Here is a 25,267-nt window from a genome sequence, read left to right on the forward strand (position 1 = left end):
ATAAAAAATTAATTTTGAAGGTCAATGTTTTGGATTGTTATGATTTTTTGTCTGTTTATTATACTTACCTCCAGGATGAAAAAACTGAAGTTTCAAATTTTTTCAACAATTCTTTGCAAAGTTATGCATTTTTTAAATTTTGGAGGAATCCGAAATTTTGCATTGATTAAAATCTTAAGAGGGCTATTACTAGAGTACTATTTGACTTAGAAGTCTACAATTGGTGCTCATTTGTTCAGTCTTTTATAAGGTTTTCAAAAATATATAACAAAGCCCAGTTGCTAAAAAAAAATTTTTATAATTTTTTTAATAAAAAAGTTTTTTTTAATTTGTAAAAATTCAAAATCGAAATTTTTAATTTTCTTGAAAAAAATATATGTTACTTAGCCTTTTGTTAGCAACATTTATTCAAAATTTCAAGATGGCATTCTTTTGGTATCATGCAGAAAAAAAAAATTTCCTCTTTAACAGTGCTTTAATGGGTCATTCCATGTCAAATCAACCAATAAAAAATAAATTTTTAAGGTCAATGTTTTAGAATGTAATGATTTTTTATCTGTCTATGATACACACCTCCATGATGATAAATCTGAAGTTTCAAATTTTTTTAACAATTCTTTCTAAAGTTATAAATTTTTTTAACTCTGGGAGCATCATAAATTTTACATCGTTTAGTAATCTTTAAAAGGCTATTATCAAAGAACTAATTGACTTAAAAGGTTAAAACGTGCTGTTTTGTTCAGTATTTTAGGAGGTTTTAAAAAATATATAACAAAACCTAGCTACAAAAAAAAAAAAAAAAATAAATAAAATAAAAAAAAAATAAAAAAAAAAATATTTTGTAAAAATAAAAAGTTTTAATTTTCTTGGGGGAAAAAAACAGGGTACTTAGTCTTCTTTAAGCAACATAAATTCAAAATTTCATGATGGCATTTTTGTGGTATCGCGGAGGGGAAAAAAAATTCTCTTTCAAACAGTTGCTTTAATTTTATTTGTAAAAAACATTTGTTCTAATGAAAAGTAGTTAAAGTTTAAACCAGAAATATTGTGTAGAAAAACAAGTACTTGGCAGTAGTATTGCCAGCATATCAACAAGTTCAAACAATTTTTCGGTGAAAAAATATTTATTATTGAATAAAAAATCTAAATTTTATTTTAATTTGAAAACTTTAATTTAAAAGTTACTGAAGCTTTTTTAGCCATATTTTAAAAGCAAATTTAAGTTTTATTTATATATAATTTAATTGCTACAATACAAAATTTAATATTTTTTTAAGCCCATTAAGCAGTAGTTTGAGATGTGTGTAGTGATGTAAAATACCCGGGTATTTATTTTTAGGGGTAAATACCCAGGGTATATACCCGGGTAAATACCCAAAATGGGTAAATACCCGGATATTTATTTCAAAAATTTATATTCATCTAAAATACTTTTCCGTATGTATTCCATTATGTATATATACAACCAACCATATACAAAACAATAAATTTTTGCCCAAAAATTGTATTTTGATCAGATATTTAAAGAATTATTGTGTGAAACAGCTTAGCAATCTAATATGATATTCACATTAAATGTGTTGGATATGCCTAATCAATGTTGATAGCCAAATTTCAGATATAAAAAGCCATTCTACAAAAAGAAAAAAGCTTAACTGGTTACAAAAAAAAAGCAAACATCAATTTTTTAAGGTCCTAGTCTTTTATAACCCAGTACAGTAAAACCTGTAAAGTTGACCACCTTTGTAAGTTGACCACCTGTCTATGTTGACCGCTTTTGTCAGGAACGGAATTAGTCCTATCTTATATAATGAAGGAAAACCTCTGTAACTTGACCACCTCTCTATCTTGACCACCTGTCTATCTTGACCACTAATGAACACCAAATTTGGTTTGGAGTATTGTAAAAAACCCTTTGTAAGTTGACCACTTAGTTTATTTTTTTTTAATTTTATTTAGCAAATTATTTTATTATTATTTTTTTTATAGCTTTCCAAGAATATTTTTGATGCCAGACCAGCATTTTACCACCTAAATGAAACAGCAGCATAACTAAACATTCTTTTGAGTTTAACCACATGGGAAAACTACTAAGAACCCTTTTATTCTCCAACTTGTTTTTCATTTGTTGTTCTATTTGAGATAGCCTTTTGTACTCTCTGTTAAATGAAAACAAGTGTCAGTAGAAAAGTACAAAGTCTTTTCTTCCAATTGCAATATTTTGTGGCAACACTGGAATGGTGCTAAAGAGTTAAGTTACTTATTTCTGGTGCTAGGGATTAAGAGATAGGACATTTTCATTTTCAGCTGCCTTTATAAACTAGGAGAGTCCAGCTTGTTTCTCTTTGTGTTATAAGTTTTACATAAAATGGCTTCAAAAAGAAAGTTAGTTGAACTTGAGATTGATAAAAAGTATGAAATATTAAAATTAATTGAAAAGGGAGAAATCCAGAGAAAATTAGCTGGGACACATATGGAATTTCCAAAACTAGTCTAATGAGTGCACCAAACTTCAATAAGGAGTTATTTTGTTGAAAAGTAGATCATCATGTGGTTACAAATGTATATAGAGAAAAATAAAGCGAAAATTTTGTAATTTTTGATTAGCTATGAATTTTTAGGAACTATTAATATCAAATGAGTAACTTTCCATAAACAATAAGACTGTTTTTTTTTTTTTTTTTTGGATCAATTTACTGAAATTTTAAATTTGCATGACACATTATACGTCATTTTGGGAAAATAATTTCGAAAAATATTTGAATAACATTTTAAATTATTCTCTCAAAGTAATGCTAAACAATGAAAGTGAGTTGAACAGAAAGAGTAAGTGTCAATAATACATAGTGCAAGAAATGACAAAAAAAAAAAAAAAAAAATCATTACCCCCTTTTTAAGTTGACCACCTGTCTAAGTTGACCACCAAAGTACTGCACCGCAAGTGGTCAACTTACACAGGTTTCACTGTAATATGTCCCTGCATGACATCAAAATGTAACAAAATGTCGCTCAATTTATTATTACAATTTATTTACCTATATCTTATGCAGAAATTTCCTCCAAACTTAGTTCAATTGTTCAGGTGTATTCTGTATCACACACACATATATACATACACACACACACACATAATATACATAAACATTTAAAATTCATTTAAAATTTTTAATCTTTCATTTTAGGGTTTATGTTTAAAAAAGATAATAGTCACCGTTTAATGCTACCTAAAATTTTTTTGCAAAATGCGCAATTACTAGGGGATTTACCCTGCCTTCGGATAAATACCCAAAAAAATATTTACCTTCCCACCCTACAGGGGAGCAAATGCAAATGAGCAAGGCAACAGAAAAGAAAATTTTGCTTTTTTTTTTGTTTATTAATGTGAAAACTGTTTCTATATTTTCCATGATATCACTTAAATATCAATAAAATAGATAACACCATAGTTTCTTAATAACTTCTCAGTTTATTCTTCCAAACATCCCTCATGCTTCCTTTTTTTTTCATTTTGGATATGACTAATCTAGATTGTGATTTTGAAATCCTGAAGTTCATAATGAATTGCTTATACTTCTCCAATTATGACATTGAAAAGAAAGGTTCTTTGGTTCACGATATGTTTCTTTCATGATTTCATCAAGTCTTCCAATAAAAAATATTATAAACTGTGTAATACATATGTATATATCAGTTTTACCAATTATTTCATATTTAGATTTTTAAAAAAAATTCCTCATTCGCTTTTTTGCATTTTTTATTAAATACCCAGTTTTTGGGTATTTACCCAGGCCTTGGGTAAATACCCGGGTAAATACCCAAAAAATATTTACCTACCCGCTGGGTATTTACCCGATCCACATCACTAGATGTGTGTAACTCACTTTGCTACTATAGAACTCAATTTGTAAGTCCTATAGTATAGATATACTTTCTTCTTATGTAAGATTTCAGTTGCTTTTGCCATCTCCTCTTTGGAAACTTGGTATGTTCTGCTTGTAACAGTGACAGGATGTAATTTGCACAGAACAAAATTTTTAGGAATGGTCAAAATGTCGGCTTTTCTTGGATAAATGAATGATGATGGTCCGCTAGAATGAAGGAAAGAAACCTGGATTTCTTCTTCTACCTGATCCTTTGAAATTATATATATATATATATATGTATATATATATATATATATATATATATATATATATATATATATATATATATATATGTATGTATAAATAAACATCTATATATATATAAAGGAATCAAGCCAAGGGTGCCAATAACGCCTCCTCAAATACTGTACAGTCCCCCCCTCCCTACAGGGATGAAACCTCTTTACAGAGAAAAATGCCCCTTAAACATCCCCCTTAAAAATCTGAATGGCACAATCTTTGCCATCCCTCCACCTCCTTTGGATGATCCAGCTGATCAAGCAGTATGAATTGTTACATGAATAACGATGTTGAAAGAGGAAATATTTTTTTTTCTTATGATACCACAATAATGCCATCATGAAATTTTGCATTGATGTTGCTAAAGTAAAACTTAATAACATAATTTTTTTTTCAAAAAAATTTAAAATTTCGATTTTGAGTTTTATTAAATTAAAAAAAAATTTTTTCAAAAAAGTTTAAAAAAAAAAGAAAAAGGTAGAACTAGGTCAACATGTCATATATTTTATAAAACCTTATTAAATACAGAACAAAACACTACCAGTTTTAACTCTTTGAGTCAAATAGTTTTTTAATTACGGCCGTTTAAAGAAAACGTGTCAGGAAATATTTTCAACTTTGTCAAAACTTTAAAATATTATAACTCGAAAACAAATGAGTGAAAAAATCTAAAACTTTGTATATTTTCTCTGTTGTGGTAATACTCCATTGGAACAAAAAATGAGCAAAATCTAAAGACATGACGTTTTGACCATTGGTTGATTTGATATGGAATTACCCAATATAAAAAATGTTTTGTGGGAAAAATTACTTTTAAATATTACATTGAAACAAACTTAAGCATATAAAAAATTGTAGTACAAAATGTTGTCCATAAAGGCTTTTAACTCACCCAACACCAATAATATTACTCCATATGAAATACTTTTTCTCATCAAATTTGATAGTAACCGAGTCCACCTAGAAATAATCTTAGCATCACACACAGTTCAAATTTTTAAGAAACAGTTTTAACAGTTCCATAAAATATAGTTATATTAATGACTTTGGTGCTGTGGCATGAAAACTCTTAAGTATTGTTTAAAATAAGGTAAGGCTAAATACAATGAACTCCCTCCTAATGGACACCCCCCCCCCTTACGTGGACAATTTTTAATCCCCCAATTTCAAGGCAGAGTTACCCAAAACAGGGGTTTCAAGACATTATTAAATCTCTGTCCTGCGGACACCCCTCTATTGCGGACAACAAAAAATTGTCCTGTTAGAGTCTGTATTAGAGAGGTTTTACTGTATTTATTATTATATTTCCCCACATCAGCCGGCACGCCACAGAATGTGGAGTTCACAAGGTTTTCAGTAACCTTCAAATATCCTTTACAGCATGCCGGAGAAAACAATGTTAGAAAATTATATTTAATTTAACATAACAAATATATGTTTAACTTTAAAAGTAATGTGAGTTTGACATAATTTGTTGTTAATATACTCCTGTGTGTGAAAATTGCAACACCATGAAGGAAGCATCATAGTTGAATGAAATTTAATACACAGTTGAGAGGTAATGGTACAAATAAATAATTACATTTTCAAACCAAACAAACAATAAAAAGAGATAGAAATTAGTATTTTATGTGGCCACCACATGCCGCAATAAGAGCTGCTACAAGACTCGGCATTGAGTGAAAGAAAGTTTGAATAGTTGCCTGTGAAAGAGTATTCCATATTGTTTGTATGCACAACCAAAGTTCGTCTGTCGAAGAAACAGGACGAGGATCACGAGCGAGACTCCGCCCAACAAAATCCCACGCATGTTCAATCGGTGACATATCCTGGGAATATGCAGGGCAAGGAAGAAGCTGCACCTGCTGCGAATCAAGGTAAGATTTGACAGTCCTGGCGACATGTGGACAGGCATCCTGCTGGAATATAGCCCCTGGCAATCCTTGCAGGAAAGGAATAGCTTGGGGTTGTAAAACTTCGTTTATGTATTGGGTAATGTTCAAATTGCCCACAATTCATAAATTGTGATCGTCCATGATATGCTATGGCACCCCAGACTATAACTCCGCGTGTTCGTCCACTGTGGCGTTCGATAATGCACTCCGGAATGTGCCGTTCACCGGCATAGCGCCTGACACAAATTCGGCCGTCATGGTGCCACAAATTGAAGCGGGATTCGTCAGAAAAGATGACCTGCTGCCAATCAGCATGCCAGCTCCTATGCACCATGGCTCATTGTAGCCACAGGCGGCAATGGTTTTGTGTGAGAGGAATCCTGTATAAAGGAATCCTTGAGCACAGCCCACGCTGCAGCAGATGTCTCTGAATTGATGAAGCACACAATGAAACACCTGTAGCTGTTGACCACTGTGCTGCCAATTGTCTAGAAGAAGCTGTTTGGTCCGTCAGTGCCATACGCACCAGGTGTCTGTCATCGCGAGCTGACGCCACATTTCGGGGTCCACTGCCGGATTTCCGAGCTGTCCGACCCTCGTCTGTCCACTGCTTCCAAACACGCATGATTGTTCTGCTGTTACGCTGCACATGAGCGGCTACTGCACAATAAGACAATCCAGCTTCATACAGGCCAATGATTCTGCCCATTCAAACTCCAAAATTTGATCAAATTTCGCTTTCTTTTGTCGAAGAGGCATAGCAGAGATTCAGTTAACGTTTGCTCTAGCATATAACCACCGATAATCATACACGCCTCGCTACAGCTGCCATTTATATTAGGTTTGATCCGCCGCACAGTGGGGCCAAATCCCGAAAAGCTGGCCAAAACCTCAAAAATGAAAATTTGATTTGGGAAATTTTGATTTGTGGGATGGATAGAGGGATAACTGCTGCGTTAAATTTCAAAAGGACAATGGTCTATCCTCATATCTGTGCTTGTGCCCTTCAGTTGAAAGTTAGCTTTCGTGCAGAGCGCAAGCGTGTCACTAGAACATAATGAAAATAAGGCTATATTATAAAGTCTATAATTTTAAAGTGAAGCGTCCAAATTTTAATCTACAACATGGAAACGATTTCTGGAGGTATGTAGAAAATGTTTTTACATTGATATGATAGAAATTTCATTTGTATCCTGTTAAAATAAATTAAAATTCTTTGCCCGGACAAAAGTGAAATAATGGTAGGGATTTCGATTTTCAACTAGATTAAAAGTTATATATAACGCCATATAACGCTAAGATTCAAGTTTAGGGCTTTAGTTCACTCTTTTATCTTACACAATTCGTAAACATTAACTGCCATTAGCTGCCTAATATGTTATTAAGCGCTATGTTAATTAAGTGCTTTTACGTGATTCTGCAAGTTGTTTCAAGTGACCATGAGATAGATTATGAAGAGTTTCAAGTATATACAGTAGAAGCTGCAAGGAAATTTGTCGAATTATATCCGTGGTATTACATGCCTACTTCGGTGCACAAATAATTAATTCACGGTCCACAAATATCACTTGCATTAGTACCAATTGGTCAATTATCAGAAGATGCGCAAGAAAGCAGAAACAAAGATGCTTAGATATTGTGAAGATTTTCGTGAAAATGCTCGAGAGTTAAATCTATGGAAGATATTTTCAATCGGCTCATGTGATATCTTCTGATCCATATATTTCCAGTATTAGAAAATTGCCAAATAAAAAAAATTACGGAACTTATCATCCCAGGAAGTTGTAGAATTATTACTTTCTCTTACAGTAATCATTACAAGAAGAGCGTGAACGGAAGCTCTACATTGACACCGATTCGGAAACAGATTCTGATTTTAACATGAATCAGATTCTTCCGAATCTGAAATTGATTGTAACTAATTGATTGATAAAATGTATTTTATTTTCCAGTATAATAATGGATTATTTGATTCTTTGTTCTTATTCTTTTTTCTTTCTTTATTACTTTTTTTAAATAATTTTTAATTCCTTAATTTCAAAATATTTTTTATATAATAAATAAATTATTTTCATTTTGCATCAGATATAGATTATTATAATCGGCGTCTTCAAAAACCACCATGTATTAATATTTATAAAATCCTTGTATATTTTTCATATATGCATTCACCATATTGGATCCACCATTTTGTTTACGGTAATTTTAACTTCAGATTTCTAATCAGCGACCTCAAAAAACCTTATATACCGATTTTGGCACAAATCTAAATTTATTTGAAGTTTTGGCAAGCTTTTCGGGATTTGGCCCCACTGTGCGCCGTTCAGAGGGCTCTGCTCATCATATGCATGCACTATCGGTCTGCAATTCTATTCATTTGCATATCATACACTACTTTACATTTCCTGCATTTTTCAGCTCACTCGGGTAAGTTCTTCGTGGTGTTGCAATTTTCACAAACAGGAGTGTATTAATAAATGGCTCAATTTAGTTCATATATTATTCAATGCTTTTTTCTTTATTGTGATAAGAAAAAATATCATTACAAATAATTAAAAAGAATTTAAATAATTAAAACCCATTAAGCGCCGCTATATGAACCACATTGAAAATTCTTAAGTTTTCATGTGTTTTGATGTTCAATACACATCTCTAATCATATGTAGCTGAAATTTCGCAAAAATATTTATTAGGTTAGGAGATATGGTATGGTCCCAAAATGGGAGACTTGGCATTTAATGGGGACAACATACATATCCCTGCCACTATGTTGATACTTGAATAATTTCTGGCTAAATCCAATTAGAAAGCCCTAAAATCGTTTTTATGTAATTAATATGGCTAGGTATTGGTACTTTATGTACATATTTAACATATTCAAGCTTTAAAATGTAGAATTTTTAAGTTTTCATGACACCCAAAGCTATACATTTTGGGCCCCCTTGCAGCAAAAGCTGTGGAGGCCAGCCCCAGAGGCTAGCAGTGTATATTTGCAACATTAATAAGTATTAGTATGCAAGTTATTTTCAATTTCTTGAGCCGTTGGAGCCCTTAAGAACGTCTCTCCCCCCCCCTCCCTCTGCCCGTACATCACTCCGTGTCTGGTTTTCATTCTTGTTGCATTCCTTCTTCTTATACATTTTTGTACAAAATGGAACTTTGCCCACACATTTTACTACCTTTTAGAAAAAAGGCTTAGGATTTTCATACACAATAAGAGAAGAGGTAGCTTTTTTCTATTAACCATGTAGGGGGTCGAGCAATGGTAAATGACAATGACATTAAGCACTAGACAAAATGTATCTTATAAAATGGAACTAAGATATTTTTGGGCTCCCTGATGGTGCAATTGTGTTATTATAGGCAAGGGTTTTTTTGCAGTCAACATTTCGGTTGCTTCACAACATGTTTGATAACATGATTTCTTCATCATCATAATGTTTTTAGTGATAAATGTCAAGCATGCTTCGCATTGAGGAATTATCAACGGTCATAGTTTCTCCGATTTCATCCAACAAATTAGGATAAATGGTAAAAATATAAAGTGAGACAGTTATCGCATTATCTGTGATCAAAACGATTTCGATTAAAGTTTTTTTTTCTCAACTATCTGAAAAGAATTTCGCGATTCACAAACAAGTGATACTTCACTCATCTTCTTGTTTTAAGCTAAAATATATTATTTTAATAGTGTTTGAAGCTCGTAGCAAAGTCAAGAATTCTTACTACATTTTTGACTTCAAAAAAAAAGGTGAGTAAATTTCTCTATTGAAATTCAACCTCCCTAATTGACGGGGGAGCGCCCTCAAGGGGGAGGAGAGCATGGAGCTGACTGAGCTACAACATATTTTTATGGAGAGGGGAGGAATAGTTTTAAAGGGAATTTGAACTCTTTTTACAGAAATCTCTTTCGTGATCTGTAGAAATTCCGAGAGATGTGTCATCCTCCTTAGGGAGGATTGGCACCCCTGTTTTTTCAGAACTTTCTTCTAAACGAATGGAATGTTACTTGTTTTGATAAAAGCACCTGCTCTTGACCTTGAACAACAAAAGAGTGTTTATAATGAGAAACTACAAAGGGGGCTGTGGCTTCAACAGGAAAAAAGGGGAGAGTTCATTCATGCAAAATGGGTGAAGACGATTTCTACTGGGCATGACTTGCTCTGCTAATCAGAACACGCCAAGTCTCCCATTTTGGGACTTCAGTAAATAAAGGCCTCTAAAACTACTTTAAATTATTTTTCTTGGCCCCTGTTTGTTGTGATTTGAAAAAAGGTCTATTGAGCTTCTTATTCCATGTTCCTAATTTCCTGCATTTGCATTTATTATTTTTAGGGAATTTTTTCCCCGTGTAATGCAAAAACAAGAAATTTTCGCAAAATTTAAAAATTTTTCAAAAAAGAATTTACATTCCAAACCTTTTTGAAAAAATTACCAGTAAAGTTTGGTTTTCTATCATTCATTTATAAAAATTTCAAAATGATATCTTAATTACTTGATGAAGAAAAAAATCTTGATTGAAGGTTCCCAAAATGGGAGACTTGGCGCTTAATGGGTTAAAACAATGCAAACATTTGTAGTCCTAAAATTCAAATATTTTGAAATCACCAAGAATTTAATATAACTATTTAACAAATAAAAAGAAATTCTCCTCTCTAAAAGGGTAATTTATAAAAAAGTTATAAATGGATCACAATTGTTATGATAGATGTGAGTCAATCATTTAAGTGGCATATTACTGAATCAACAAATGAATGATCTACAGTAACTTCAAACATATATGAATTTATTTATCTTGCTTAAATCTTTATGTTCTTTATTAAACAAACAAATTTTTCCAGTCCACTTTCGTTTTTTTTTTTGTAAAATGAATCCAGAATTATCCAGTATGCTAGTCAACCTTACTTATTTCCGGCTGATACGAGGTATTACGAGTCTTTCAAAGTATTTTGATATTTACCTTATCAAGTTTTTCTGTAACAAAGAAGAAAGTAATGCTTTATTAAGAAATATTTATGGGAATACACCGTTGAAATTTTTTTGCATATCTGCTCATTATTTTTAGCCATATAACTGGCAGATTTAAGCAGTTAATTTCCATTGATTTTTTGTTGCATTCAATGAAAAATAATTGTCTTGTGCATGATCCAAGTAAAAAAATTTAAAAGATTGAGTTTTGCTGAACTAGCATGCTCTGCTATTTTAATGGCTTAGTAATTGGCCATCGCCTCCTGATTAAGCTGTTGATATATGAACAAATAAATTTGTACGGGTTGTTGTAATAAGTAAGTATCAAAATATTTCATTATATAGTGAGGGGGAAATCAAATGAAGTGCATGCCGAGTGTCCTTGAGAGTTAAAATTGGGCCCTGATTGTCATGATATACACTGATGTGCAAAAATTAAGGACGAAGTCGAAAAATTAGCATATCAGCTGAACGAAGAGGCAGAGCGGACAGAAAGACCAATCAGGAGATTAAGTAAGGTGATGCACGGTATCACATGGGCAGATATGCAGGCAGACGTAATGGGGGAGTGTCTGAGTAGTATAAAGCATGTTGTCGGTGTAAGATCAGTATTTCTGGCAAAGAGATTGCACGCCGTATAGCAGTTAAAATCACACCGAGTTGCTGCCTCAGCAAGAAATGGCGAATAATCAATCTGTTAGACGACATCTGGATGCTTTTACCCGAGGTCGAATCATTGGGAAGTTGGAGGAAGGCCGCAGTGTGACAAGTGTGGCTGCAGAGTTCGGAATTCCACACAGTATCGTTTCACGACTTTGGAGACAATTTCAAACTACAGGAACAGCTATCCGAGGGTTCAGTAGTGGTCGTCCACGAGGAACCACACCCGCAGATGACTGGTATATTGTCTTACAGGCCAGAAGAAACATGCAGCAGACAGCGGGAGAAATCGCTAGACACACGAGACAGGCGACTGGACACTGATATCGCGTTTTACCGTGGCCAGAAGAGTGCACAGTGGTGATCTGTTTGCACGACGCCCTATACGGTGTGTACCTCTAACGCCTGCCCATCGGAGAAGGCGTTCTCTGTGGTGCCGGGAATACCGGAATTGGAGAGACAATGAATGGGGACGAGTACTCTTTACAGATGAGAGCCGATTCAGTCTGAGTAGCGATTCTCATTGCATACTCATCTGGAGAGAGAGGGGAAGCCACAATCATCCCTCGGACATCATTGAAAGGGACAGGTATGGAGCTCGCGGTGTTCTCGTTTAGGGAGGCATCATGCTTGGTAGTCGTACAGACCTTCACATCTTTGACGCAGGTTCAGTCAACGGGACCCCTTATTATAACGAGATTCTTCTTCCATATGTGCGTCTTTTTAGAGGCGCTATGGGTCCGCAGTTCCTTTTCATGGACGACAATGCACCATGTCATCGCACAGTAGCTGCCGAACAGCTCTTAGAGAGGGAGGATATTGAACATATGGATTGGCCGGCACGATCTCCAGATCTCAATCCCATCGAGCATGTATGGGATTTTCTAGGCAGACGCTTGGCAGCTCGTACCTCACCACCAGTAACGATTCGGGAGCTTCGATTGGCGCTGCAAGATGAATGGGCAGCAATGCCTCAACAACTCATTGACACCCTCATTCTCAGCATGGGCAGACGCTGTAAAACCTGCCTAGCAGTCGGGGGAGATCATATCGCCTACTAAAGACTGGATGTTTCTTGCTGGACACCCATCACAGGGATGTTTCGGCCTTCAGTCGCATTGGGCTCCATGCTACTTTTTCAATAAAGCTTCTTTTTATCCCTCTGATTTCTCTTTCAGTAAAGGTTGCTTACATAACACACGTCCTTACGTATTGGGGATCTTACGGTATTAAATGTGTTGATTTGGAAAGCTTTTGTACAAAGTTATATTGAAAAAACCGTCTCGTCCTTAATTTTTGCACACCAGTGTAGTAAAAAACCTTCCTCCTACAGTCAACATGTTTAATAACATACAGATTTTTTTTTCTGATCAACTAAAAAAATTTTTCGGCACCACCTTAAGGTTGGGATAGTTTGGAAATACTTGGGAAGTCAACAATGTTCATTGATTGAGAAAAAGGAATTTTGAAGTCAAGCACCTTGGGTGGCAGCTTGTAGAATGATCATGTATATTCTTCTCCCCTCAGGCTGGGTGATCAAGTCCACTTTCAACAGTAAACACTTGATTTCAAGTGACAAATACCTACATAATCTTAATGCATCCTAGTTTTATTTTGAGCACTACCAAATGTGTTTTCAATATGAGTCTTAATAAATGGCCTCAAAACATACTATCATGTACAGTGAGAAATTGATTTTGTTTTTTAGTGAAGTGGAAGAGGCATTTGTTTGTTGAGCTGATAAGGGATAATATTTCTTCCTTGGTATGAATCATCTTGAAGTTCGTCATTGAAACACATTTCAAGGTGTTTCATTCCAAGGAAGAGACGGATAAACCTGCTAATACTGATTTATGCAACAACAAAGATGAAATGGTATAGCATGTAATTCTTTTTAACAAAATATATGCAATGGATTAAATGATAATTTCAAAATATTTATATTTTTACTGTTTTAGAACGGTCACAAAAATATGCCTTACCAAAACATAACGCAATACATGTGACAAAACATTTTCGTCAATCACATCAGCTTCAGCAACAAAGACGAAACGCACATATGGTTTTATTAGTTTGGACGTGTCTAATCTAAACATAAATCTGAAGAATGTAACAAAAAACGATGAAATGCCTGCAATTTAATAAAGACAGTGTTTACAAATCCTAATCTGCATAATACAAAACTATTTTAACAATGAAAGGTCAGACTATCCAAAAATAGTCTGAGTCCAAACATTAATCTAACACTAAATACCACACAAATGCATAAATATAATCACCCTGACCTGTTTAAGTTGTCTACTTTAAAATTTTAATTGAACACATAACATTTAGGATATTACATCCGAATTTTAACGAGAAATTGGAAACTACAGAAGAATGTCAAAAATTCGAAAACCACTACTGTGAAGATTTATTAAACTGGCCAAAGAGAATTTGAAAGCTCTCTCAGCTGAAAAGAAGCAATTTTTTAAAAATGAGTTGAAGTCTTTTTTCCCATAGAAATTAATTGAACTTTCTTTTTGTAAAATCTATGTATTTTTTAGAAGTTTATTTAATTTTCTTTGTTTAACTACTGTATAATAGTTTCTCACAGACTAGATATAGTTCTGTAATTATTGTAATTTTTCCTCTTTGTACAGTAACCTTTTTTTTATACCGCAACATTATGTACTTTTTTTATGTTATGTATATACATATTGTATAATCACTTTATTTGAATAAATGGCATAGTGTTTTTCCAAATGATACTTTCATGGTAATTTTCGAAAATCCAAAGTACCTATGGTTACAATCAGGGACAGATACAGAATACCATTTGGGGGGGGGGGGGGGTCATGCTGAAGATTGATGATTTCTAGCATAAAAAAAAACATTTTATGTATAAATTTCACTGAATATTTTCAGAAATAATTATTTTTCTGTGCAATTTTCTGCTGCCCTTAAAATTCTGATCACCACTGTATGTATTAAAGCCCTAATTTTAATAAGTTTGGAATCTAGTTCAATGAGTTTTAGATTTTTTTATACTAATTTATGTTCAGACTAAATTTAAACAAACATGCACGCAAATGAATAGAACATCACAACACACACTACAAAATTAAGAATTCAGAAATGTATTTTTTAGTAGAGGTGTAAAAGAAATTTTTTAAACAATAACTAATCAATTTGTGGAGGAGGGGGGGGGGGTTGTTTTAATGAAGAAAAAATCCAGTCACATGAGGCACATTCAATGCTTTCAAATAATTGTAATATTCATGCTATTGCAATTTGTTTTTATTTAAAACAGTTATACATTAAACACTTAAACAAGCAAATGTACCAAAACTACAAGTAACTACCCCATAGCCAATGCCAAGGCAAAATTGCAAGTTCTAAACAGCTTATCACAGCATCAAAAGAATGCAGTTTGGCCTGTATTTTGAACTTGACAATCTTGAATAGCCATTAAAGAGCTTAAGGCAGAAAATCTTCTAAAGAAGCTGAGCATATCTGCATACTGGTAGCTAAAAATATTTTTAAATACTAGCAAGAGGTCCACAAACATGGTAAGCCTCCATCTTCAAGAGTGAAGACAGAACCACAGGCTTTATCATATCATATATTGACATGTAAAAGGTTTTTTTTAGATAAAAAAAACTGAAGTTATCAAATCATTGAACATACACAACACTTGTAGGTTAGTATAAAATTAAAAGCATACAGATACTTATTTGAATGCAAAAAAAAATATTAATGAGAAACTTAATGTGATAAAATAGAAATTATATTGCAATACAAAAACTTGTACTAGAAGAAAATAGGCTTCCGAATTGCAAGAAGGTAAAAACTGATGAAAGGTACCTTAAATGAATTAAAATCAAACCAAATATGAAAGAGGTCATCTGAGTAAGAAATCTTCATTATGACCTAGGTAAAAATAACGACTTTTCTAAAAGGGTAAATTTCAACTCGGAAAAATAAAATGTATAAAATTTTCATACCACTATTTTTTTTCGTTTGATTTTTTTTTATGTTCAGTAGTACCCCACGTGCATAATTTTTATTTATTTTTTTGAAGTGATAACTTCTTATGGGAGGGTACACCGATTTGTGACATAATGCGCGTAATGGTGCAACTCTCGTCAGGCATTCCTTTCATTCGCGCATACGACAGAAGCGAGCATGGCCGGGGAAATTTTGTTTCTTTGGGTCAGCTTTAAGCATTAAGAGATAGTAGAAAAAGTAATGAAACTAACAGAAGCTGGATGATTGTCGCAACATAACGCAATCTCCTAACGAAAGGTGAGTTTAATAATACAATATAATACCAATAACGTTATAAACTATATTCAAAACAGCATTTAATCTTTAAATTTATTTTCAAAACAAAAACATTTTTGCAATTAGTTATACTAAAAATTTTTCGCTTCATTTAGGGTTTTGAAGTGTGATAAGGTGTACATATTTTAAACGAACTTCTTCCCCGCAGACTCCGGAGCGTGGGGGTTGGGGATGGTCGAGAAAACAAAAATAATAAATAAACATTTAATTTGTTCATCAAAGAGTAACATCTAAAGTGTTTCGTAAGTTTGAGTGTTTTTTCTGATAAACGAAATATTTAGAAACGATGCGTCGTTTAATCTATTGTTTTTGTGCCGACATCAAAATTTATGTTTAAAAGTAGTCTGAATGATGATCAAAGAATAAAATTATTTTTCATTTAGAGCAATTTTGAAGTCTGTTCTATTTATTATACAATTCCTTTAATTTTAACCAGAGATTTTAATGTTAATTTTGCTTCTGATCGAGATAAAAATTTAGTATCGTTTCTACAATCCAAATTACAATTACAAATGATTAATAAGCCAGAAGAAGTCACACACTACAAGTCAGGGAACTGTACTTGATGCAGTCTTTGCAAGATTTTTAGGTAACATACAATGCAAAAATTTTGTTGCTTATTATAGCTACCATAAGCCAATTGTTACTTTCATAGGATTATATAATGATAATCAGGGTCGGATTTAGGAGAGGGCAGGCAGGGCTACTGCCCCTGGGCCTCCACAACAAAGGGGCCCCCCACAATGAAATTTTTACAAAATATCTTAACTTTCACGGATCAAAAAAATCGAAAATATCGGGTATAAATACATATATATCAAAATACTCGGATATATATCACAGTATCGGATATTTTGGAAAGTATGATGATCTTTTTGAGCCCTGATTAGGGGCTTCAACTCCTTCGTTGCCCCGGGGCCTCCACACTTCCAAATCCGGCCCTGATGATAATCATTTAACCCTATGAAAGTTATCACTTCTGCCGAGCGTCATCTGACGCACATTTTTTTTTTTTTTTGCAATTTTTCTCATTTAAACTAAAATGTGTAAAACTGCCAGAATTATATAAATAACATCTATTAGTGGAAATACTTAAGTTGAAATTTAATATATGTTCATTTAATGTTTGAGTGATATATGCATAGACAATAACATTTTGATTTAACCATACCCGATTTAACGATTTCCTCAATTTAATGATACATTTCACAAGTTCGGATTCAACTGCACTAATTGTATATACCCTCAATTTAAAGACATCCTTGATTTAACAATAACTTTTTCTAGTCCCTTGACAATCCTTAAATCAGGGTTACTGTGTATGTAAAAATATAATGTTGTCCCCCAACAACAAACTTGCAGGAATGGTTTAGATTTCTTATCCGAAAAACCTAAACTTATGCATTAGGATTTTACTTTAGTAATGTGGAGTGGGGGCTAATGCTAGTCAAATGCAGCAAATGATTTTACAAAGTAAACAAAAATTGCCAAGCAGAAAATTATAGATTTGTCCTCTGCACCACATAAATGCTTTGGCAGAATCAAAAATTAGAGTTATGCATAGAACAAATTCTGAAAGAATTGATTGCTTTTTAGAGAAAGAAGTTATTTTTGACGTAAAATTGGTACTAACTGTTCTAGTTGAGATTGAACTAAAACTAATAAAATTCTTTTTTTTAAATCAGGAATAACAGGAAAAAAAGCAAAAGATCAGGATAAAATATTTTTTATCATTAATATGAGGACAACTAGGAACTCTACAATTTCTATTTTCCTTGACATTTTTGTTGATAATAATTGCAGTTAGCAGGTAAAAGCAATTCCTTGAATAAGTATAATAATTTAATAAATCCCTTCATGAAAAGGTTTTTCCCCCTTTGTTTTAAAACAAAGTAACCATCAGCACTAAAAACATACACACTGGTTGACTTTTGTTCTTAATAGACAAATACATTATTTCAAAAACTAAAGATCTGGATATAATTTCAATACATTAACACTAGAATTACGGTGATCTTTTTTTACCTAGAAATACGGTAGGGGTCATTTCGATCCCTGAGAAGAAATTTGCATAGTTCAATTTTAAATATTTGTAAAAATTATTTTAAAACTATCATATTTATAATAAATGCAGTTTATTAAAAAAATAGAGATTTTCAGGGTACATAATGAAATATTTAAAAAAAGTTTAAAATGCCCTTCAAAAAACCAGCGCTGTTTCGGTTGTACTTCAGAAGCTAGCGGCTAATGTTTCCTTTCATGTACAAAAACATTATAAATGCTTCAAGTTCTTAAAATGACATGTTCTAAAAGATATTTTTGAGTTTCTGCTCTGTTTCAGCATCAGTAAGTCGATTTGCAGTTCTTTTTTTCTCAAAAGGGTCAAAATGACACCTGCCCGCAATTTTAATTGTACCACTTTAGTTTGGGTTTAAAAGCATTACAATTTTCTTGAAAACTTTTTATTATTGAAAAATTTACATTATTTATATAGCACAATGATTTAGGAAAGTCAAAGAAGGATTAAGCTTTTTATGAAAATACAGATTAGCAGTAAGCAAAAAGAGTTTGATTGGGGCCAAAATGACCCCTCCCGTAATTCTAGTGTTAATAGACAGATTTAAAATACAAATACAAATACAAATGTGACGACCAGCAACAGGCACTGGGCCCAGCTAGGCTGGTCCTAGTCAATTAATTAGTCCCCAATGAAGATCAATGGCCCTCTTAAAGCTATCCACTCCCTTGCTCATTACCACCTCTTCCGGTAAGCTATTCCAAGTGCCCACGACCCTGCTAAAGTAGTAGTTTTTCCTGATTTCCAAGTTAGCCTGAGATTTAAATAGCTTAAAACAATGACCCCTTGTCCTGCTTTCCCCGCAAAAATTTAATCCATTTACATCTTTCATTTTGATAAATTTAAATAACTGAATCATGTCCCCTCTGACTCTCCTTTGCTCCAGGCTATACATGTTAAGCCTATTAAGTCTGGTATCATAATCTAAATCTGAGAGTCCCCTTACTAATTTAGTTACCCTTCTTTGAACCCTTTCCAATACAAAAATATCTTTCTTCAGATAAGGCGACCAAAACTGAACAGCATACTCCAAATGAGGTCTTACTAAACTCCTATATAAAGGCAGAAGAACTTTCTTAGATTTGTTTGAAATAGATCTATTGATGAACCCAAGCATTTTGTTGGCATTGTTACTAGCAATACTGCACTGTTGACTAAACTTGAAGTCCTGATTTATAAAGACACCCAGATCCATAACATTTTCTGCCTGATTTATGACTGAACCCTGTAAACGATATCTCATACGCTTATTTCCATGACCTAAGTGTAGCACTTGACATTTCCCTACATTAACTGCCATACCCCATTTATCTGCCCACTTAGTAATATGATCTAAATCCTCTTGCAGCTGTTTTACTTGTTCTTCATTTTCGACAATCCCCATAACTTTTACATCGTCAGCAAAACAATTCATGCATCCAGAAATATTATCATTGATGTCATTCATAAATATAATAAACAAAAGAGGCCCTAAAACTGATCCCTGAGGAACCCCACTTAAAACATCACTCCAATTAGAATGATTTCCTCTCACAACTACTCTTTGCTTCCTACCAGTAAGCCAATTTCTAACCCAAAGTAAAGTTTTTCCTCCTATTCCAATGTCAGCTAACTTGCTGAGAAGAGCAACATGCGGTACCTTGTCAAAAGTTTTTTGAAAATCAATATAAACAACATCCACACATTTTTTGTTATCTAAAGCTGAGGTAACCTTGTCGTAGAAATGCAATAAATTAGTAGTACAGGATTTACCTTTCCTGAAACCATACTGCAAACTAGTCAACAGACTATTAGTCTCTAAGAACATCATGATCTTAATTTTGATCAAAGTTTCGAAAATCTTACAAATCACCGAAGTCAAACTTACAGGTCTATAATTCCCAGCAATACCTTTAGACCCCTTCTTGAAGAGTGGCATTATGTTAGCCAGCTTCCAGTCCTCTGGCACCGTCCCCGAGTTATAAGAAGCATTGAAAATATTCAAAATAACATCCACTAATTCCTCTGCACATTCAACTAAAATTTTTGGATAAATATTATCTGGTCCCGGAGCTTTAGTTGCTTTAATCTTTTTCAAATGAAATAAAACCTCCTCCCTGGAAAATACAAAATCCTCAAGCTGTATAATAGCTTGTGTCTTGTTAGTGTCAACTGTTGAGATACAGTTATCGTTAAACACACTGGAAAAAAAGTTATTTAGAACATTTGCAATATCCCTATCGTTTTGGATTAAATTTCCATGCTCATCAACCAAAGGCCCAATTTGACTGTTTCGAGCTTTCCCAGAATTAGCGTAAGCAAAAAACCTCTTAGGGTTCCCATCAATGTCATCTGCCAGCCTTTGCTCCAATTCCCTTTTCTGAATCCGTACCAAATACTTAAAATTTCGCCTTGCCTTACCATACTGGAGCCTTTCCGCACTCTGACCAGTTACTTTAAACTTACGAAAAGTGGCTTGCTTATAATTAAGAGCTTCTTTAGTCTCCCTGGAGAACCACATGGGCCAAATTTTGGTACTAACACCTTTTCTCCTAAATGGAACATAGTCCCCAACGGTTTTAGCAAGTTTATCCTTAAATTCCGTCCACTGCTGATCTACGTCGCTATTTTCCAACCCTGACGAAAAAACCTCTTTCAACCTCTGCCTAAGTGCAACAAAATCGGTGTTTCTGAAATTGGGCACAAACCTAAAATTATCATCTTTGCACACTTCAAATTTAACCCGGAACCTAATGCTGTTATGATCACTATCTCCAATATGCTCCCCTACACTCAACCCCTGAACAAAACTACCTATGTCACAAAAAACTAGATCCAAAATGGCCTCCTCTCGAGTTCCCTGAGTTACAACTTGATCTAAGAAACAGTCACCAATTACTTTTAAAAATTCCTCTTCTTTGCCATTACCAGGATAAAAATTATTCCAATCAATACCCGGAAAATTGAAATCCCCCATTATGATAACGGATCCCTTACTGGACATGTCACTAATAATACGGTACATCTGTTCATCTTGTCCCTGGTTTGAATTAGGTGGCCTATAAATGTTTCCAAAGCGTAGCTTTATGCCCTTACTGCTCATCAACTCCAGCCAAACCATATCAATATCAGTAGGCTTATCATTTATGACCAATTCATTGCAAATAAAATTGTCTCTAACATAAAATAAAACCCCACCACCTCTTTTACCTACTCTATCCTGTCTGAATAAATTATACCCAGCAATATGTAATAACTCTGCATCAGATTCGGTAGCCCATGTCTCTGTAATTCCGATAACATCCAACTTCTCATCCATAACTATGCTTTTCAATTCATCCATCTTGTTCCTAATACTGCGAGCATTGGTATAGAAAACTTTAAGCATGCCTAAGTTGCTTTTATTTAACACCCTGAAATTTCCTAAATTACAATTGTTAACATTACTACTCTTGTTTGTCACTTTATTTCCATTTCTAGCAATACCCAAAAACATATCATTCTCTCGATACCTGGTGCTTGAACCATGCCCCCCATTCCAACTTAGTTTTTTGACTCCAAAGCCCTTAAAATTAATCCACTAACCATTTTGACCCCTGTAGAGCTCAGATGCAGGCCATCCCTAGCAATCCAATCCCGTTTACAATGACTCCATACATCAATGAACCTGATACTGCGCTTTTCGCAAATTGACTTCAGTAGCAAGTTCATACACCTCGCACGTTGATTTAGCCAGCTCCTATGCACTCCATACCTGGGAAGCAAACCAACCACTTGGACATTTGTCGAAAAGCTGGTTGCTTTATCCAACAGGGATTCCCATTCCCTAGAAAACTCCTCATTTTTACTGTGGCCTACATCATTTGTTCCCACCCACAAAGTAACCATGTCCTCCTTATTCAATACTCCCTTCTTTTCAGCAACCATATTAACGTCTTTTACCCGAGCCCCTGGTAAACAACACCTAGCCACCTTACGCTTTACTCTCCCAACTGTGTTACCCACCTCCCTTACCATAGAGTCCCCCAAAATTACACCCTTAGTTTCCCAATCTAACTCCTCATTTGAAACTTCCCCCTGAATCTCTGGAACATTTATACCCTCTACAACTGGCTTACACCCTAATGCTAACTGGGCTTCCAAAACTAGCATCTTAAGTCTTAAGTCTGAGAGTTCAGCACATTTAGTGCAAATATAATCCTCTTCAAAAACAGACTCATTTTCCCCCTTATACAGGCAGAACATATGACATAGATCACAAGAGATCCACCTGTCCCCCTTCCCACTCTTTACCTCTTTCATAATGCATATAACACCCATTTCTACTCAGTGAATATGTTCCAAAAGGCAAAACAGTAAGATAAAAATGCAAAAAAACACAGAATAAATACTAAAAACAGCAGTAAATAAACAGAGTTGCTACACCCAATAAAGCACACAAGATCAAAAACCAGGAGATCACCACATGTTAGGCTTAGCTCCAAAAAATGCAAAAACACTTCAAGAATACAATAACAGCAAAAATGAGCCCCCAAAACACAATAAAACTAAATTACATGATAAAGTGAAGTAAAAAAACCTAAAACTAGACAGTAATAATGCAAAATTATAGTAAAAAAACACTTATCAAATTAGCAGCAAAAAACACTCCCTGCATCACAGGCGCCCTCTAGTGGCCCCACCAAAGATTATCAAAACCAAATATAAAATATTTGAAATACTTACATTCCCGTCTGTCTCCTTTCAGGTTTGAAGGAACAAAATATGCACCAATTACTAAATCAGCAGAAATCTCTTTCAACTGCAATTCAAAAATATGAGCTTAATAAATGTAATTATTTTTTTAGTGACTTACAGCAAAATATAAATAACTACCTAATATAAATATTCATTTTGATGATTAGAGTAACTTGTTTAAATATACTATTTGTATCTTATCTCATACTTTCAATTTACTAAATCATTCATGGCAGAAAATAAAAAAAGGATGTTTAAAAATCATCAAAAGTTGTTCAATTTTAAATCGCACATTACATAAAATTTTTTAAATAATTGCATTAAATGCTAACCTCTACATCAGAAAAATCCATATAGTTTTTACAATACTTGGCATTGGAAGGCAAATCTCCTTCTGAAGGATCAACACAGTATTTAGATACTTTTATCTTGGCTTTCTTTAACACATTCAAGCCTGAAAATAATGATTTTCCCATGTATATATATAATAAAATATATAAATAATATATATATATATTCTTAATAATAATAATTTACAATCACATTATTTCAAAAATAGGAGTGAGTGGAACAAAGCAGAGCGATCTAATAGAATAGAGTATCATGATTTCTTCTTTTAATCTGGGTAGACATTTAGGTTCCTTGAGCAAGCAACCCACTTTTGCGAGGGCGGTGGTAAATTTCCTTTACAAAGCTGGACATCCATCCCACTCCCTTACTAGTACTTTTGCTTCCTCCTCTCCCTGAACCCTTTGCTCCAGTGCTTTGCTTGGACGCAATAAGGCTTGCTTGCCCACGAGGATCAGCATTTCTGTCCTGAGTGAAACACGTGCAATCGCTGACTCATCTTCCCTACCCCCTCTTTGCTTTACTTGTCGCCCAAGATCAAAGGATTTCCTGACTACTTCGCTCCCAAGCAATAAGGTTTGCTCACCCACGTGGATCAGCATTTCTCTCAGTGAAACATGTGCAATCGCTGACTCACCATCCCTCCCCCCTCTTTGCTTTATTTGTCACCCAAGGTCTAAAGATTTTGCAAAATGAAAGGAAATGATGTGGTGCCATCTATTAACAGCATTTTCAACTTTTTTTTAAACTTAGAACTTTCTTTTAAACCTGAAAAAAAAAGACACTGTCAGACCCCGAATTGGATTTTCGAGCGAAAAAAAGTAGGAAATAAGGAATCAAAAATTTAAAAGGTAGGAAAAGTAGGAAAAAATCACTTAAAAAAGTAGGAAAAAATAGGAAGAGATAGGACTACACACACGTCAAGAGGAAACAAATTTAGCGTAAATTTTATTTCTAATGTAAAATAAACTAATATTATTTTTGATTTAAAACTGTCCCAAAAATAAACCAACAGTACTTTTCAAGTATCAAAGGAATTTAATGTAAGACCGAGCCGCAAAAACAAAACGAAAGAAACAAGCAGACAATCACCAGTATGAAAAATAAACTGGTGGAAACAAAGATATAAATTACAAAAATATGAAAAAAAAATCTAAACAAATAAACACCTTTCAACAATACAGTAATAAAATTTTTAATGGTTAAAGAATAAAATGCAATATGGCAATCTCAAAAAAACAACAACAACAATAATAATAAGAGTAATAATAATAAAATTTATATTTTGGTACAATAAAACCATTTTTGCTAAGGATTTTGTTTTGTCAAAAACGAAAACATTCCTTCGAGAGCATCCATTTATCATTTGAAAATACTAACACTTTCAGTTCCTGTTGTCATAAACTATGATACAAAAAGCAAAGCAAATATTAAATTACATAAAAATTATTCGAAAACTTTGTACTGCATAGTGAATAAAATATGACAACGTATATAAAGTACAAATTAAGAATGGAAAAAGGTTAAAAAACCAGCAAAGTTTTTAGTCGGGTGAACCTGTCTTCGTTTTTAATGCACTGATGATGGCACTTGTATTTTAGAGTGCCGAAACAGCTGTTTGCTGGTTTTTAAACCTTTTTCCATTCTTAATTTGTACTTTATATACGTTGTCATATTTTATTCACAAATATTAAATTAGTTTTAGTTAAGAATAATCAGCAGCTGACATGCATTTTTGCATAAGCAAGGGCAAATGTTTGAATTTGAAAAAAAAGGAAATGGACTGAAAGTGCAGAACTAAAATTAATTTGTTCTTAAATATGGGACATAAAATTTATAACTAAATAATAAAACTAAATAAATCACGAAATAAGTAAACTGAAGGGCTTGTATTATGCTATGTATTTTTAGCATTCAACATAAATTTTTGTTTCAGGCACGTCATTTATGGGAGTCAGTGGGGTCAATTTCTCCCCTCCCTGGCTTTTGAAAATTAATGCTTAACTATACAAGAGTTTGTGCGGTTTTTGTTGTTTTCAGATAAAATTTGAGTATACATCCTTTGATAGCCACCCCCGGGGGAAAAATCAAACTGATTGGCCAGTTTTAATTTT

At 33.6% G+C, this 25,267-nt stretch overlaps 1 protein-coding gene across 1 annotated transcript in view; it reads right to left on the reverse strand.

The window, feature by feature from the left end:
* LOC129218730 (DNA (cytosine-5)-methyltransferase 3A-like) overlaps window positions 1–25,267 on the reverse strand; it is a 130,450-nt gene that overhangs the window by 19,843 nt on the left and 85,340 nt on the right. The window contains exons 13-16 of the mRNA XM_054853053.1: window positions 23,138–23,259; window positions 22,794–22,869; window positions 13,669–13,817; window positions 5,056–5,123 (exon numbers count right to left, since the gene is read on the reverse strand). Coding sequence (XP_054709028.1) covers window positions 5,056–5,123; window positions 13,669–13,817; window positions 22,794–22,869; window positions 23,138–23,259 — 415 coding nt within the window. The remainder of the gene's footprint in view (window positions 1–5,055; window positions 5,124–13,668; window positions 13,818–22,793; window positions 22,870–23,137; window positions 23,260–25,267) is intronic.

Source organism: Uloborus diversus, chromosome 3 (genome assembly GCF_026930045.1).
Source record: "Uloborus diversus isolate 005 chromosome 3, Udiv.v.3.1, whole genome shotgun sequence".
Classification (NCBI taxonomy): domain Eukaryota; kingdom Metazoa; phylum Arthropoda; class Arachnida; order Araneae; family Uloboridae; genus Uloborus; species Uloborus diversus.